The sequence below is a fragment of the Marmota marmota genome, unplaced genomic scaffold, assembly GCF_001458135.2.
Source record: "Marmota marmota marmota unplaced genomic scaffold, marMar, whole genome shotgun sequence".
Classification (NCBI taxonomy): Eukaryota; Metazoa; Chordata; class Mammalia; order Rodentia; family Sciuridae; genus Marmota; species Marmota marmota.
This window is the reverse complement of record NW_026000185.1, coordinates 12,294,748-12,312,295: the sequence shown is the minus strand read 5'-3', so window position 1 is coordinate 12,312,295 and position 17,548 is coordinate 12,294,748. Positions and strand designations below refer to the sequence as shown.

Below are 17,548 nucleotides of genomic sequence, written 5' to 3'. Positions count from 1 at the left end.
GGGGGGGGGACACGGCTGTGCTGTTCCTGCATCAGAAGCCCCTTCCGTCTGTCAAGCTGCAAACCTGGTCCTGGGTTCCCAGGTCACACCCGCGGCCCTGAAAACGCTCAGCTGACTTGCCGGCAGTGGTCCTTTGCCATCGCGCACTGGGGATGCGCCGTCACCACTTGCGCCCAAGCAGCAGCCCGCCACGCTCCCTGCCAATCACTGTGCCGGGCCACGTCACTCTGAGCTCCTGAGGTCCAGGCTGCTGAACCACAGGACCGAAGCACCCCTGGTGGCCTTAACCAGCCCAGCAGAGGGTGAGGAGGTGCGGGGGGACCCGGGGAGCCAGGGGGCCCACCACAGGGACGACCCGACCTTTAGTGGTTCCAAATGTCATGAGGCAGGAGCAGTTTCCCTACCCGGCAGCTGGATCCAGATGCTTCTTCTGGGTCACAGGCCAAACAGTCTTCACTGGGAAAGGGGGGGCACTTCCCTCACCCAGGGTCACTGTGTCCCCTGTGGCCACGGCTTCTGGGGAAGGCCCTGAGGAAGCAGCACTTAGGCTGAGCCCTAGCAGCCAACAAGGTAGGTGGAGTGGGACGCAGGGTGACGTGCGGGGCCCAGCCGAAGAACGGAGCCAGCGAGACGGGGCTGGGAATCGGGGGACACCGTCCAGCAGCCCTTACAGCTCCCCCTTCCCCAGGTGCCTTCCCTCCATGACCACGCGGACTCTGTCGTCCTGCAAGACACCCGGGTTCTCCAGCTCCGCGCTCATGATGCTCCTATGTGCTCTCATGGTTTAGGTATGGGTGCCCCCAAAATGTGTGAGACAACACGGGGACGTCTGGGGGGGTACATGATTGGGCTAGGAGAGCCGTGGCCCCATCAGTGTGATGACCCCTTCCAGGGTAACGGGCGGTGACTGAAGCAGGGAGACTGTGGCCAGAGGAGCCGGGTCACTGGGGGCATGACCTGAGGGTCTATATTTTGTCCCTGGTGAGGGGGGCTCTCTCTCTGCTGCCTGGTGGCCGGGTCCTGAGCTGCTTTCCTCCGCCATGATGTTCTGCGTCACCTCGGGCTCAGGGGATGGAGCCGGCCATCTAGGAAAGGAGACCCCTGAGACCCTGAGCCCCAAGTAGAGTTCTCCTCCTCTCAAATCGTTCTTGCCAGGTCATTGGTCACAGCGGACTAAAGCAAATGCCCTCTGTCATTGCAGCCAGCCCCCTGAGAAGAGAGGGCAGGCGGATCTGTGCCCAGTTTACAGGGGAGAGAAGGCAGAGCCGGGATTCTCACCCGAATGGCCAGGGCTCTTTGGGTGGAGAGCCTTTTACCAGTTCACGCTGTCCTCAGCTTCGATCTAACATGGTGACGTTTCCAAAAATACACAGGGAGGCCCAGGCAGAGTGAGCGGAGGCCATAGGGTCGTTCTGGAGACCGAGAAGGGACAGGCGGTCCAGGCGATCTTGTGTGAGCGCGCACAGCTTGGGCCTGCAGTGAGCTCAGGGTCCCTGGGGTGACTATGTGGCTCCTGAGAGCTTCTGTAAGGCCACCCCCGGTGCTGACAGGACAGAGCCCCCCCTTGCGCGGTCGCTGGCGGGCTGCCTGGGGACCCCCTAACCTAATGGAATGACACTGTGGCTTCCTTTCCCCTCCTTCCAATTGCTTTCTCCAGGAGGCAGAGTGAGGGAGGCCAGGTCCCAGCAGAGAGGAAGGCCCCCCTGGGCTCCTCGACGCCACCCTGGGCCTCAGCAAAAGGCGTGGGGACAGATGGCGGGGTGGCAGGAGCCCTTTGCAACAGTCAACATGAAGAGAACCCATTTCCTGTCCTGATCGGTCGCCTCCTTAAGGACACCCAACGTCCGGCAGCCCGCGGGCCGGATCTGGAGGTTGTCAAGTGAAGCGACAAGACAGCGCGTCCCCCTGCGTGGGGCGCATTGGTACCGGACACCGCCTCAGAGACTCAACTTCCCGCCGCTCCGTCTGCATTTCCTCACTTACAGGAAATCAGAGGACCACGGGGCTGGAGCCCAAATCCCTCCTGAGCAGAGGGAATTCCGGGTGTCATGGTTTCCAGGAAGGGAACGCCATCTCTCTGTGGGGTGTAATTACATCTTCGCTTTCTGCAGAAGAATAGTTTATGGCTTAAATGCTATTAATTGTAAGCCGTTTTGTTCCGCAGGAAGTTGTTCATTGATAACTACCCAATTAGGGTTATTTTGCAATTAGTCTATTCACAGTAAATTTATTGCAAGAGGCGGAGGCCTCCGTGGAGCAGGCTGAAGTATTGCCGGGGCTGGGTGGGAGACGGCGCTTCAGTGCCCATCTTCGTAACCAGCTCAGCGCCCCCAGGAGGGCAGGCCACCTTGGCGGAGGCGGTACAGGCCTTAGGACAAGACCCAGGCAAGTCCACCCTGCAGAACCACACCGGAGGTGTCTCAGCATGACCAGGAGAACCGTAGGAACCCCTAGCTCTCACGGTGACGCCATATTTACTTAGGGACAGTTGCGGAGCAGGTCATACGGCAAATGTGTATGCAACGCACAGTCCTGGCTGACCCGGCAAAGTTCTTAACTGTGTGTTCAGCCCTCACAAACCCTCTGAGATAGGTGTGCTCATGTTCCCCTCTGCTTAACAGATGGAGGCAACAAGGCACAGAGAGGTCAAGCAAGTTGCCCAAGGTCCCACAGCTTGTGAAGGGGCCATCTGGAGTTTGAATCCAGGAAGCCCAGCTTCACAGCCGGGCTCGTGACCACTGGCAACATCCCTCCCCCATATGCCCCCCAGCAATGCCCTCCCTTCTCCTTTGTGAATATACCCAGGACCGAAGGGCACAGGGCCAGGTTTATGGGATGCCGGCGCAGTCACCTGAGTTCCAACACCTGCTCTGCCACCTACCAGCCACGTGCCTCTGGCCAAGTCCCAAACCTCTTGGAGTCTCCATTTCCTCATTGGCAAAATGGGTTCGCCATAGACTTACCTGGTGGGGCTAGAGCGCGGCTGCTGGGAGACAGAGTCCTAGAGGCCAGCGCGATCGCTTCCTAGCTCAGGACGCTGCCGTGAATGATTTTTCAACTTAACACGGGAGCAAAACCCGACCGTACAGCCACGCGGTTTTGCAGCTTCAGAGCTTATTCAATAAATCACACGAGAGCGTCAGCACTTTATCACCGAGCGGGCTTCCTGTTAGATGACTCTGCCCGGCGGCAGCGGACCCGAGTCTTCTGCACACTGCAGGCCGGCTGCGCTAAGCCGTGGTGTCTGGCAGGCGCCTTAAATGCATTTCTAACTCGAGGCGGATCCACAGTGGTGTGACCCCATCCTAAATGGAGGAGCCACTGTGTGCAGAATCGGAACCGACACAGGAGTGAGCCAACCAGGGCCCGCAGGCCCACCTGGCCCTCGCCTACGTTGGCAAGTTCAGTTTCATCAGAACGTACCCGGGTACGTTTGTGTTTGTATTTTAATGACTGCAGCAAGTTCAGTAGTTGTGACAGAGACTGTAGGACCCTCCAAATACCTACGATCTGGCCATTTGCAGAACAAGCATGCCTGGTATACAGTAGGAGCCCTACAATAGTCTCCTGGGCGGGCCTTCAACCCAGGCTTTCTCTGCCAGGCGACAGGTTAACAAAAGCTTTTGGAAACGTCACCCTCCGCCCAGTGATTCCTATATCCCAGTGCCAAGTGCAATCAGGAGTACAGACGGAGCCACCTGGAGACACAGCCCAGGGGGAGGCTGTGAGGGACAAAGGAAGACTCTCTCTTTAAATCTCTCTTTTGAAAAGAAAGTTCTGCAGAGCTACATTTTCCCTGCAAACAGCTCAAAGAACAGAGATGAGCTTGGTTGAAACGTTCAGGTTGCCCGACTGCTGGCCGCAGTGTCTCACAGAGACCACATGAAGGGTCCTGTCCCCCCAGCCCTCGGTCTATGCACGGAGCTCACGTGGCCGCCGCCTGTCAGATGTGACTAGTGAATACAGAGGCCCGTCCCCTTGTCCCTGGGGATCTGTGGGGTTGGTTCTGGGCACTGGCCAACCAGGCTACTGGAATCCACAGACGCTCAGGTCCCTCGTATAAAATGCTGTGGTCGGGGGGCTGTGGCTGGGGCTCAGTGGCAGAGCGCTTGCCTAGCGTGTGTGAGGCCCTGGGTTCCATCCCCAGCACCACATATAAATAAATGAACAAAATAAAGTCCATCAACATCTAAAATAAAATAAAATAAAATGCTGTGGACTCTATAACCTCTGCCCGTCAAGCCATCTGCGGATTACTTAGAAGAGCTGATATAATGTGAATGCTATCAAAACAGTTGCTATCATATGTGGTTTCAGGAGCCATCACAAGGGGGAAAAGCCCATGTTGAGTAGGGATGAACTTCTTGGAAGTGCAGAGCCTGTGGGGACCAAGGGTCAGCTGCACCTGACATGAGCATGCTCCTACCCACGGGGTGACCTTGGATACGTCTCTTCCCCTGTGGGGGCCTCACATTCTTGTCCGTCCAGCAGGACGGGGGTCTCTCTAGGGGTCTCTCTAGTCTGACTTTCCTCCTCGTCCCTCTCTCCACGCCCCTCCCTTCTGCATCCAGAGAGAGGCAGGGGGCTGAGGTCTGCTGCTTCAGGAGGCCACTAGGCCACGTCTCCCCTGGCTCCTGAATGTACCAACATGGGGGACCCAAAGTGCCCCCATTCTGCAGGTGATTCTTGCCTGGTTCTCTGACCTCTAACTTGACATTGAGGAGGCCCCAGAAGCTCAGTGGGTCCATTCCTGTCCCACTTGTTGGCCCCCAGTCCCCTTCCTCCTTCTGGGTCTTTCTCTGTGTCCTTCCCCACCCAAGACCCTGGGGTCATCCGACATCCAGTGATAATCTGGGGTCACCTCTCCTCCCTTCAAAGCAAAATAAAGCGTTTTTTTGGATGCTATTTGAATTTACAAACAACAAGGAGGCGTTTTTGCACCTGTGTGTACCTCATGAGGGGCAGCGGCAAAGCCAGGCCTTCCAAGGGCAAATGAACCATGTGGGTGACCAGGAGCTGTGACACTGGTCCCAAAGGAAGGCACCCAGAGCGTCTAATGCCTGCGGCTCCCTGGATGGGGAAGGAAGCTCTGACCAGAGAGGAGCGAGGCCCCACGCGTTGGCCGGCGGCTGAGCTTGGCCTGAATCCACGCTCTTCATCTCAAATGCAGCCTCCTCGGCTCTCAACGGCGCTGACTCTCTGTACAAAAATTTCTTTTGGATGCCATCTGTCCTCCCCAGGGACAAAACCATCAGGCAAATAGTTACTAACTGGCCCAAGGGACAATAAAAGGTAAGCAGGTTCCCAGGGGCTACCTTACAGTCCACCGGTGAAGGGGACGGCAGCCTGGGCATGTGGGGACGGCAGTGACCACAGTCCTACCACTCAGCCAGGTGGAGGGGCATGAGGTCCTCCCCACTCTGGGGCCAGTTAGGACTTCTCTGCTCATATAGAGAGAAAGGGAGGAAGGAGGGGACCTCAGAAAGTGACACACCTCATCCAGTCCAGCTCACCTCGACCTCGGGTGTCTCCGTGTGACATCTCAGAAGGTCGCTGACAAGTTGTGGGACCTTCTAAGATTTTACGTCTCTTGTCTGGGAAAAAAATCAGGCTCCCGGCTTCAGAGCTGACCTCACGGGGTGGTGGGTGGGACACAGTGGCCCATGGAATGAGGCTCAGCCAGTGCCTGCAGCTGCGGAGGCTGTGCCCACCCGTGGGCCCTGGGGAAGGCATGGGTCATGGCCAAGATGCCCACGTCCAAGCCATGGTTCTAGATGCAGAGAAGCAGGTGCGGTCTCACCTGTGCAAGATGCTCCCCATACCCAGGGCCCCTCCACTCTGCCCGTGACTTCTCTATTGGCCTCTGAGCCTGCCCTGCGTCTTGCAGGAGACCTGACTTATCACTGGGTCACGGGCACCTGGAAGAGCGCCCTGCACCAGGCAGGAGGGAGGGAGGGAGGAAATAAATCCAGGAGAAAGATAAGAAGAAACAGGAAGCAAGGAAGGAAGGGGCTGTGGGGCCAGGAGGACGGGAAGGCTGTCTACGCCACCAATCAGAAATCTTCCAGATCACGCTCAGTGACCATCCAGTCCAGGTCAACCCCCATCCCAGTCCTCTGCTGGGAGAGAACCCAGGTCCTCTGCACGCAGCCCCCTGCCCCCTGCCGCTCCCCTGGGCCCCAATGCCACGGTGATTCGACCCTTTGTCACATAGGTACGGGGGTAGAGCACCAGCAACAGGTAATGGGACTCTTACAAGGGACTTCAGAATCCCCAAAGTCCCAAACCAGCCAGACCCTGTGTTCCGACCCCTCAGGTCTGAGCAGAGCCCAGTGGGACTTACCCTCCAGGGGACAGAGCCGCGTCACCTTCTCGGGCATCAGCAGCCCCAGCTTGTGCTGGCAGTAGGTCTCCCCGATCTCCTGGCGGCAGTGCTTGGACTTGGAGCGGGACAGGGCCGAGATGGCCTCCTTGCCCGAGATGTCGCACCTGGGGGGCTGGTCGTACTTGGTCTCCCGGGAGCTGCCTCCGCCCCTCCGGGCGTGGGGGGGTCTGGGGGGGTCCTTCCCTCGGCTGCTGTTGGCTGCAGCGCTCTCCCGGGGAGGCAGGGCCTCCTTGGGGCCTTTCCCCAGGAAGGGACGTCCCTGTCCCTGTGCTTTCTCCTGGGGCTCCAGCTTCCTCTGCAAACGCTCCTTCTGCCGACCTGGGGGCTTCTTGGCCGACTCCGGCTGGTGCTTCCGCTGCTGGGTCCTGGGCGCGAAGTTGCTGTTGTCCACATTCTCAAAGTCCTTAGGCACCGAGTTCTCGTTGTTGCTATCGGTCCGCACTTTCTCTTTGGGCCGGTGAGAGAAGTAGCCGTCCTGCAGGAGACAGAAAAGAAACAGAGAAGAGAGACTTTACCTGGGGGCTGTGCTCAGGGGGCTGGCCCCCAAGGAACCCCCACCCCCACCAGGGCATGCAGCTGTGGAAGTCTGAGCTGAAGCGTCCAGTCCCGCCTCTGCTCTAACTGTGATTCTCTAGGCCTCAAGACAGTTTCTCTCTTTCTTTTTACCATGTCTGTCACTGGGTAACAGATATTTGACTCCACCTTCCTATTGAAATTCTAGAAAGTTGCTATGATGTTTTCTGGGAAGGTTATAACATAATATGTTATAATTATATAACATAATATAAAAATATGTTTATATATTATATAAACACAATATATTATGTTTATAACATAGTAATGTTATAAAAGGAGAAAATATTGGCAGGATCTTGGACTCCTTCTAAATTGCCTTTGGCTCCCGTACCTGTGCCCTTCAGAGAGGTCAAGACCAGAGCCCCTATGAGTTCTGTAGGGAAGACCTTTAGCTCTCCAAGCTGGTAAGTGGAACAGAGCGAACTGAGCCTCCTGGGGTCGAGAGAAAGGTCAGAAATCAGTGGAGACAACGCGTGCCTTGGACCTTTCCAGAAAGGTGGTGCTAGAAACTCTGCTCCTCTGTGGGTAGGCAGATGGGTCCTAGTGATTTTGAGTTTAGATCAAATGGTCCAAATCGTTCTTGAAACATGGTGCTTCTGGGTAGAGGCCGTTCCCAGAGGTTAACCCCAAAATCATTCACTATCCCAAAGCCCACCCCTAGGGGCACCTCGGAAGGCACCGAGAGCACTCGCGGGCTCCCTCGGCCTGCTCCTGTTGCTATAGAAGCGCACTGGTGATAAGTAGCATCAATATTTTGTTTTGTTTTGTTTTGTGTGTGCTTTTTTAATTTTCTTAGGGAGGGCTAAAAATGTCCTAAAATTCCAGTTCCCGAGGAAGAGTGGCGAGGGGAGGGCAGTGGCCATTTCTGGGGCGGTGGACAGGGCAGCCCATGCTCTGCTCGGCTCTCCCTCCAGCAGGTCAGCACCCTGCAACCTGGTGGCCCAAATCTGGCCTGCCACCTGTTTTTGTAAATAAAGTTTTATTGAAACACAGCGACACCTGTTCATCTGTGCGTTGCCTGGGGCCACCTTCATGGTACCCTACAGACTGGGCGGTTGCAATGGAAACCCTTCCGTCGGGCCCTCTAAGGAAGAGTCTGGTCCTTGCTCTGCAGGAGCCGAGTGTGAAGGCCTCCTGTCCTCTGCAGGGGCTGTAGATGCCCTGAATTCCTTGTCCTTGTTGGCTCAGCTGTGGCCTGGAGAAATAGCCATACATAGGGCTGCCCCCTCTACCTCTGCCCCCTCCTTGGCATGAAGCCCCTGTCCACTCGGGGGAGGTGGTAAAGGGGGACAGCCCACACCAAGATGGCCACGGCGAACGTCGGGCTATTGCAGTTTTCTTGTTTTATGGAGGGGGAACTGAGCATCCGTTAACGGGTGACTTGCCCAAGGTGAGCCGGTGGTGACGCTGAGTCCCAGCAGGACAGACCCAGACCCCCAGCTCCCGACGGCCAAGGAGACCGATGCCGTGGTCGCCTCCCCTCAGCACCGCAGCCTGACTCTGCTCGTCAGTCTGCTGTGGACACGAGACCCTCGGACAGCCATCCGGAGGCCGGCCAGCGACCTGCTGTGTTGTGTTCATGAGGGACAGAGCCCAGAAGCTGGGGACACCGAGTGCTAGAGTCAGAGGCAGCAGGAGCTGGGGTCGGGGCAGGAAGAAGGAAGGAGACCGGCTGGTCACCCAGGACCCCCTGAGATGCCAAATGCAGAGGTGCTCAGGTCCCTTGTATAAGATGGCATCATATTTGCAGATATCCTACATGCGTCCTCCCATCCCGTGTTCTTTAAATCGTCTCTCGGTGACTTAAATTACCTGATACAGTAATTTGGAAAATGGAAATAGTCGTTGAGGGAATCAGGACACAGGAGCCATGTTCAGTACAAATGCACTTTTTTTTTCCCCCTGAATATTTTCACTCTGCTGTCGGCTGAACCCACAGCGGCGGAGGCGGAAGGACGGAGGCCGAGGGCCTTGGCACACCGGGACCTGTGGCTCAGGACCTTGTGGTGGTGGCCTCTCTTTCCTTCCCACAGGGACTTGCCAGACCTCCGGCTGGTGCTCCCAGAGCTCTGGGTTCCTGGTCCCTAAACGCACAGGCTGGTACTGATGGCTCTTCTCCGTCTGTCCAGAGCCCCTCAGATGCGTTTTTCTGAGCACAGTGCGACCCAGGCACCACAGTGGGTGACTCACAGGTCCCCCGCGTTGGACAAGGAGGATGGCCCTCTGGGGAGGACCTCTTCTTGCCTCTCACACCAAGGGCAGCCTGTTGCTGTGACCTTCTTGTTCAAGGCGCCGTGCGGAGCCCTTCAGTGCAAAGCCTCGCCTGACCTCCAGAGCTAAGCTCCAAGGTCATGCTGCCCTCTGCCATGACACAGAGGAGGGAGGGGGGCTGGGACGTGATGTGCCCACAGCCATCTGGGCAGGCAGTGAGCTTGCTCCTGATGCTGGAGGTTGCTGGCAGGTTGTGACCCTGCCGTCCCCCTGAGAGGGAAGCCAAGAGGCAGTCGCCTCCCCGTCTCCAGGTGGGGGCCCAGCCGGCACCCTCTGCAATCACGGCAGCAGCCCAGGTAGGACGAGCTGGACGGGGCAGGGTGGGATTCAGTGGGGCTCTTCACGGACATTCAGTTCCCTTCCTTCTGGGCACAGCTAAGACAAGTGGCCAGGGCTGGGGGCCAGCTCCACCCCACAGCATTGCCACCAGCTCTCATGGTTGGGATCTTAAATACCCCTCCAAGGCCCAAAGAAGGTTTTCAGGGTCACGAGGAGGATGTGGGACCTAGTGGAAGTTAGCTATTGGGAGCACGTACCCTTGAAGGGACATGAGACACCAGTCCCCTCTTCTCTCACTTTTTCACTTCCTGACCATCACGAGATTGTCAAGTGTCTTCCACCATAGGCTCCCACCATGATGTACTGTCTCCCCACAGGGTCACAAGCAATGGGCCAAGCCACCATGGACTGAAACTTCTGAAACTGTGAGCCAAGGAGACCTTTCCTCCTTTAAGCTGTTTATCTCAGGTATTTTGTTACAGCAATGAAAGCTGACCAAGACATTGGCCATCTTCCTGATGATGAAGGTCTTGCATCCCTGAGGGTAGCCAGTATAGAGCAGATTCCACCAACCCCCAGTGGGCAGATGGAACCTCTTCTGCTTAATGTCACTGAGATTTGGGGGAGCTCTGTTACTGCAGCATGGTCTAGCTCATCCTAACTAATGTTGGAGCCCACTTGGTCACCCTTCCTCCCAGCTCTTCTCAAACACAGGAACCAAGTTGGTTTTCTGTTTTAATCTCTTGTTTTGACTCCAACAGAGAGAAAATTAGTTTGATGGGTCCAACCCTAACAACATGAATTTTAATTCTGTCTTTAAAATCCCATTTCCTGGAATTTCACAATAAGGTTGGGAATAAGCCAGAGAAACCCGTGTCCTTATAGACAGCAACAGTTTTATTCTGGGACTCTTTTCTTTCTGTTAATAGAGACTCACCAAGTTTGGTGCCCTGAGTGGAAAAGCCCCACAAACCCCCATAAACCTCCATAAACTACCTATTTCAAAAGCTCATGTTTTGTGCACTTTCTGGCAGAGTTTCAACAAGCAAAACTAGACCAGGGAGACATGATCCCTGCTCTCCATCCGCCCAGACCAACAAAGCTAATCTGACAATCTGTGAAGCCGATTCCTCCAGCTAATTTGCACGACCAGGAACCGGTGCCATCACCCAGTCTGACATGGTCCCGGATTCACCCGCACCGTCTAACTCAGGAGAGCCAACCGCAACGGGGACGGTGGCCTCGGGCTGGCCCTGTGGCCTCCGCCTGCCTCCGATGCTGCTCGGCTGCCCACGGAAATGCAAAGGTTCATGGGAAAGAGGGAAGGAAGATATTCTGTCCTCTGGGATGAAGAGCTCACAGATATTAGCTTCTTCCAGAAAAGTCCACAAGAGGCACCGTCGGGGAGAATCAGGCAGGATCCGAAGGTGTGGCACTCCGTCACCCTGATCCACGCTGTTTTCCATAGTGACCAGTGGGTCCTCCCTCACCTTCCCTACCTCCTTTTTCTAGAATTTTCTTTATTGTGAGTTTAAAATCTCAATAAACTACGAAATTCGCTGCATTTACGAGACGCCCTGCCACCCCGTTTTAAGTGTACAATGCAGAACCGTTGACCATGGGGAGGGGGCTGGGGGGCAGCTTGCATGACTGAGACTTCAGGCCCCCTGGTGAGCAATTGCCAAACTCCTCGCCCAGCCCCGGGCCCCGCCTGTCCACTCTGACTCTATGATTGGCACCTGCGTAGTCCACGTCATGGAGCCTGCGTTACCTCACTGTCCCCTCTCCTGTGGCATGAGGTCCTGAGGCTCACCCATGAGGCTGCACGCTACAGGTTTCCTTCCTACGTGAGCAAGAACCACTCCGCGGTACGTACCCCCCACCTTTTCTGCATCCATTGTCCATCACTGGGCCTGAGGGATCCCCCCAATTCCTCCTGTGATCACCAAGGGGCCGACAGGGCTCAGCTCTTCTTTCCCTGGGTTCCCCAAGTCCACAGAGCCAAGCTCACGTCCCCTTCTCTGTGCAAAACTTTGGAAGGTCCCGGGCAGATGCCTGGAGAGAACCAATGTCCATGTGCCCCCATGCTCTGGCCCTTCACGCAGAGGATCCCCAGGGCATGGGTCCTGGTCCTCTGGGACACTGGTTGAGGCAGTGGGTACCAGTCCTGATTAAGAGGACGGAGCTGAGGCACAGATGTTAAGTACCCGAGGTCCCACTGCTCCTCAGGGAGCGACTCAACCTCCCTGTACCTCAGTTTCTCACCTGGAACCTGGGGCCAATCATAATATTCACCTCACAGGTCATTTGGTGAGGCTGGATGTATGCAAAGCTTCTGGAACATTCCTGTCACTCAAACAGGAGGAAGGATGAGCCATAAACTCAAAGCGGGTACCCACCAGTTAACGCTGGGTCTCGGCTCCTCCACCCGGAGGGCAGACCCGTTATGACTCCTCCATCACCATCGCCCGGCCACGTGGCCGTCGCCGGGGCATGCTCAACCAATCCCGCTCTCTCACCTTGGGTGAGGTATGCAAATGCAACCCTTTGACTTATTTTATTTTAATGCACTTATTACAATGATTGCACATTTAAATGTTTGCGTGCGAGCTCCCAAGCTCTAATTACTCTGCCTCACCTCGGAGCCGTTGCTAGACTCCATTTTTATTCCGGAGGAATAATTAAATGCAATAATGTCCTCCATTTCTGTTCAACCTTGGGCATGTTTAGAGCCCATTTCAATCAGGTAGAAATATGCTAAACACAATATGGTCTGCTTCTGTCTTCCCGGGGGTTCTGGGAGGTTCAGGCTTCAGAATGGATTCCCACTCAGCTGGCTGCACCCCAGGCCCGGGGTCCTGTTTCTGAGAGGTGGGGGCGGCTGCTGTGCTTTTTGAACTACACACTTAGAGACGCACCTTTGCTCCTGTTGTGGTGTAGATGGAGCACCCAGCAGGGAGGGCAGAGGCCCGGGCACTTGCCTGGCCTTAGTAACTACTGAATTTTCTCATCCGTAAACAGATGGGTGATGGAGTCCTGTGGGAGTGTTACTCACATTCTCTGAGTCGGGTGTAAATCAATAGGCTCGACTCACAGGATTCCGCCATTTCAGCTCGTGGAAAAACAATGTGACGATGCTGGGAACAGTGGCACATGCCTTATCATCCCAGTGGCTTTGGAGGCTGAGGCGGGAGGTCCACAAGTTCAAGGCCAGCCTCAGCAACTTAGAGTCTCAAATAAGAAGTCAAAAGGCCTGGGGATGTGGCTCAGGGGTAGGGAAACCCGTCCGCCCGCAGTACCATGCCTGTGCTCACTCACACAACGGAAAAAAGAAAACCGATCTGAGGGACGTTAGGAGACCAGAGAGGGAGGATGGAAGGGAGGCTCTGAATGGTGTCCCCTGACATCCCAGCCCCCTCCTTCCGTCACTGAATCTCGGGTTCAGAGGTCTGGAGTCAGGCCGACGCGGGTTGATCCTCCCTCCTCCAGTCACCTTCAGGCCAGGACGGGACACTTCCTGTCTCTCTGGCACCCAGCCCTCAGGACGGGGTGAATGGATCAAGCATTTACTCACGTGTGCAGGCGGTGCTGACTGTGTCCGAGGCCCTGTCCCCCCACCTCCTCACTCAGTTCATCTTCGTGACACGCCTGCGCAGGAGATGATTTCACGTTCTTCCTTTTTTTTTTTTTTTTTGGACTGAGTCCCTACATCTAGGAGCCACCTGAACCCAGGCTGCCCAGGTCAGACCGCCTCTCCGCAGCTAGTAAGAACAGGGACGGGATGGGCCCCGGGGCGCATTCTCTTAATCCCAGGGACATGGGAGGCCAAGGCAGGAGGATTGCAAGTTCAAGGCCAGCCTGAGCAACTCAATGAGGCTTTGTCTCAAAATTTAAAAAAAAAAAAATGAAAAAGGCTGGGGATGTGGCTCGGAGGTGGAGCACCCTTGAGGTCGACCCCAGCAGGTGTGCTGCCCAGGCAGGAAGGCCCCTGCCCCACCCGCTCGCCAGGGTCCGTGGATTGCTGCCCTCAGGTCAGGTGCACGGGTAGCTGTTTGCTGTTGAACTCAGTGTCTGGGGCTTGGTTCCCATTGCCAGGGCCACCAAAGTCATTGGGAGGGACCCTGGGGGAGCAGCCTGCACCTGCTTCCAGAAAGACCTCAGTGCCAGGGGGGACGGAGGGTGGAGGCTCAGTGTGCGAAGCTGAAGCAACGAGGACGCGCAGTTGTGGAGGCTGCCGGGGCAAACAGACCACGGCAGCCCCTTGCCCAGTGAAAGGCGGCTGCCCTGGCCGGCGCTCAGCAACCCTCGGGCCATGCGAGGCCCGGGCAGCTTTACTAGAACCCCAATAATAAGACCTTTGCAATTCAGCCCCATGATAATGGGATGCACAGCAGAGCACGGGGTGAGGAGGAAGGGAGCTGGGCTGGTAGGGCCGGGCACCAGGGGGTGGGGGGAAAGAGCTTCACCTACTGGACCCTCCATTTTCTCCTCTCCAAAAAAAGGGGGTGGGGGGAGAATACCTGCTTTGCAAAGGTAAAATAGGGATGAACGAAGACGGATCGCTGCTATTGGCTTCTGTGTGTCAAAAGAACACCTGATCTATATTTAGCACCTGCCCAGTGGCTGCAGGATGCTATTTTTAGCTGCTGAGCTGGCGGGGGCGGGTTCAAATCCAGACCCTGCCACTTTGTTTACAGGGGACCAGGGCACAACAATGAACCCAGCTGACCTTAATTTCCCTCTCTGTTTAATGGGGATAAAAACCTGTCTGAGAACTGAGAGTGTTAATCCACACAAGGAACCAGGGTAATGCCCGGAAGGCCACCCACGTCCGCTACAATTTATTAAAATAAAATGAACGCTTGCAACACTGACCTATTGTGGCAGTTCCCATAGCACAGTCTAGGGGCCCTGGAGGGACCCCCAAGACCCTCCCAGAGGATCTGCAGGGACACACTATTTTCTCCATCATTTCCTTTCTGCTCCTTCTCTCCCCGGGGTGCTGTGGAATTTTCCAGAGGCGACGTGATGTGCGAGGTCGCACCCAGACTCAAAGAAGCAGCTGTGCCTTTCTATTAAGCCAGACGTTACCGAGACTTGCAAAAATGTCTCACTAAAGCTTTTCTGTTGCTGTTGTGGAAAATATACATTTTCCCATTAAAAAAAAAATCCTTGCTTCTATAGACGCATAATGGATGGTTTTCTTCATTATTTTTAAGTTAATTAATAAATGAGCATTTGAAGAAGAAGACCTAGGTGTAAATGTCCATAAATGGCAAATAATGGAGAGGTATCATCTTCCTAGACAAAGCTCTCTGAGGGTCCCCAAAAACAGGGGAGGGCATTTGGGGGGTCCTGAGCCCGCGTGGGAAAAGCCACGGACATTTTTACACATGTGGGCTCCGGAATACCTCCTCGGGCTGAGGACTCTGTTGGGTGGCGTGTGTCTCCGTGTGACAGGGCTTGGGCAGGAACGGCGTTGACTCTCACATGCAGCAAACACACAGAGGAGACAGAGATCTGTGCTGAGTGGCAATGGGGGTTCCGTGGGAGCTCAGAACCCCCAAATCTGAGTTGACCTGGACCGACCCCCGCCTGGTGCCCACTGGTCTCTTCCCTCCCCAACTCTGCTGAGCCCTGAGACTCCCCGTCCTGTTCCCTCACCCTCCCTTTAAAACGCCCGTCCCCTCTGGACAGCTCGGCGGGCTTCACGCCACACTCTCCCCCGTGGCCACAGTCCTTGCCGATTAGATCCGTCCTGGTCCTCCGGCCAGTGTCCAGCCTTGTTTGTGTCCGACACTGCCCACGGCCACCCAGCCCTGACCGCCAGAGCCCAGGCGCCCCAAGCTCCTGCTGAGCCCACTGGAGCCCCCCAGCCCCCCCAGCGCCAGGGACAACCGTGACGGGCATCCGGATGGACCTGGGGGACATTAGGCAAAGTGAAATGAGCCAGGCACAGAGGGCCAGCGTCCACTATCTCACTTAAATGTGCAGCCCACAGACAGACAGACACGTGTGTCTGTGCGTCAAGGACACAGGGGAGAGAGGAACAGCGGTGAGCGTGGCGGGGCCTCGGTGGCGAGGTCAAAGGCTGCGACTGGAGCTACGGGGATGAACTCGGCTCAGGCGGCACCCGGGGTGACCACGCCGTGTCGCATCAGGGAATCTCCTGAAGTCCCCTGAGCTCCTCTGGTCTCCAGAGCATTAACGATGGCGGTGACAGATGTGTCTGTCCACTTCACGGTGGGAACCACTGTCCCATCTGTCCGTGTCCGGTATGGTCACACCAGAAACCGTGGATGGACGCAACACTGCTTCTTCCAAAAAGTCACAAGTAAATAAATAAATAATATCTAAATAAACAGAACCATCTCCAAAAGTAGGTCGGGGCCAGCCCCTGGCCGGCTGTCTTCAGGGTCGAGTTCCCCTAGAACACGGTGGAGCCCCTGTGGAGATTTCCTGCTATGACAGCCAGGCAGGGAGTTGTCACTGAGACTCTCTGGTCCCCCAGGAGCCCACAGGTGTCCTTCTGTAGGGAAGGCGGGAGCACTTGGAACCAGGGAACAGGGTGGGGCCAGGCCGGCCCAAGGTCACGCCGCGTGTTGAGAAGTCAGGTCACAACTGACACTCAGGACTCAGAGGCCAGAAGCAGGTTGGAAAGCCAGAGGAGGGACAGTCCTCAGAAGGGACAGTGGCCAGGACAATGACCCACGCACAGAAGGGGTTTGTTGGGGAGCTCAAGACTGTTTAATAAGTGACCATTAGTGACCATTAGACTAGCCTCTCCCCAACCCCATGTAACTTGGGTCACCTGCGACTGCAACATTCCTTATCCCACACCGAAGGCCACCATGCCCAGGAGGGAGAGCGAGGGACAGAGAACGAGCAACCCTTCTGGATACCTCCTGGGCAGGGTTTCTCCACCATGGCACCATGGACGCTTGGGGAAGGCTCTTTATCTGGACGGTGTCCTGTGCTGTGTCTAGCAGCATCTGGGACCTCTACCCACTAGGCCCATGTGACAACCACAAATGTCTCCAGACCACTATTGACAGTCCCCTGCAGGAGAGGTGGGGCCGAATCACTGCCCTGCCTCCGCCCTGGGTGGACCTGGGCTGTTGGAGTCTTGTTCTATCCAGAAATGACCCTTCCTGGTTTGAAATCAGAACCGGGCTGAGGAACCAGGAGAGGTCAGCAGGGGGGAAGGGGGGCGGCCAGAGAAAGGGCGCAGTTAGCCAGGAGCGGGGTGTGGAGGGGGAGAGGCAGGTGACCAGTGGGTGGTCAGGGGGACCAGCCACTGTGTGGGGAAGTGGGAGAAGGGTTAGGGCCCCCAGCTGGGCAGGGAGTGACCCTGACATGGGTCACACCTTTATCCAGGTGCCCCGGTGCCCACAGCATGGCCTTTGGTTTACCCAGAGGTCACCACGGGGGGCCAGTGGCTGCACATGGAGCAGAGAGCTGTGGCCGGCTCTGGGGAGCATGTTCATTTGCTTGGGTTTTAATCCCTGCCACATTTCTAAGTCAGATGATTCCAGTTAAAATTCTGGATTTCTGCTCGTGGTTGAAATATCAGGGGACCTGGCAACACCTGGCTTGGATTTCCTCCTGTGACATCATCTGGGACCTGGGTAGTGGGCCCTGGTCTCCAGAAGACCTGCAGAACACCACAGCCCCCTTGCAGCCTGTCGTGACATTTTATTTCCTGCTGAGCCACATCATCGTCTCAGAGCTGAAAGTCGCCAGGGGTTTTTATTTTATTTATTTTTAAATTTTTTTCTTTTTCCTTCCCAGCCTCAGTTTTTGTTCTCTGCAATAAGCTGCTGCCACGTCCCCCTCTGGCCGCTGAGATGGGGCCCGGGGGGAGTCAAGTCACGGGACACAGCTCTCCAGCCCCTTCTGAGTGACTTTGGCTTATTCTGTTCCCTTTTTTTATTTTTGGTGACGGGGCAGACTCTTTTGGAACCATTCAAATGTCTGTAGCAGCAGAACTGAAACTTCTTCTTTTCTTTTTTTTTTTAATTTTATTTTTAAGGTTCG

The 17,548-nt window shown here is 55.9% G+C and overlaps 1 protein-coding gene and 1 long non-coding RNA gene across 2 annotated transcripts in view; one reads left to right on the top strand and one right to left on the bottom strand.

The window, feature by feature from the left end:
- Positions 1-2,240, top strand: part of LOC125612330 — a 3,826-nt gene extending 1,586 nt beyond the window's left edge. Inside the window, exons 1-2 of the long non-coding RNA XR_007342664.1 lie at positions 1-302; positions 689-2,240. The exon at positions 1-302 is cut by the window's left edge and continues 1,586 nt beyond it. This is a non-coding gene — a long non-coding RNA (uncharacterized LOC125612330). The remainder of the gene's footprint in view (positions 303-688) is intronic.
- The window catches only part of Xylt1 (xylosyltransferase 1), a gene marked incomplete at its 5' end in the record, with an annotated part of 222,874 nt that overhangs the window by 106,183 nt on the left and 99,143 nt on the right, over positions 1-17,548 (bottom strand). Inside the window, one exon of the mRNA XM_048790068.1 lies at positions 6,344-6,860. Coding sequence (XP_048646025.1) covers positions 6,344-6,860 — 517 coding nt within the window. The remainder of the gene's footprint in view (positions 1-6,343; positions 6,861-17,548) is intronic.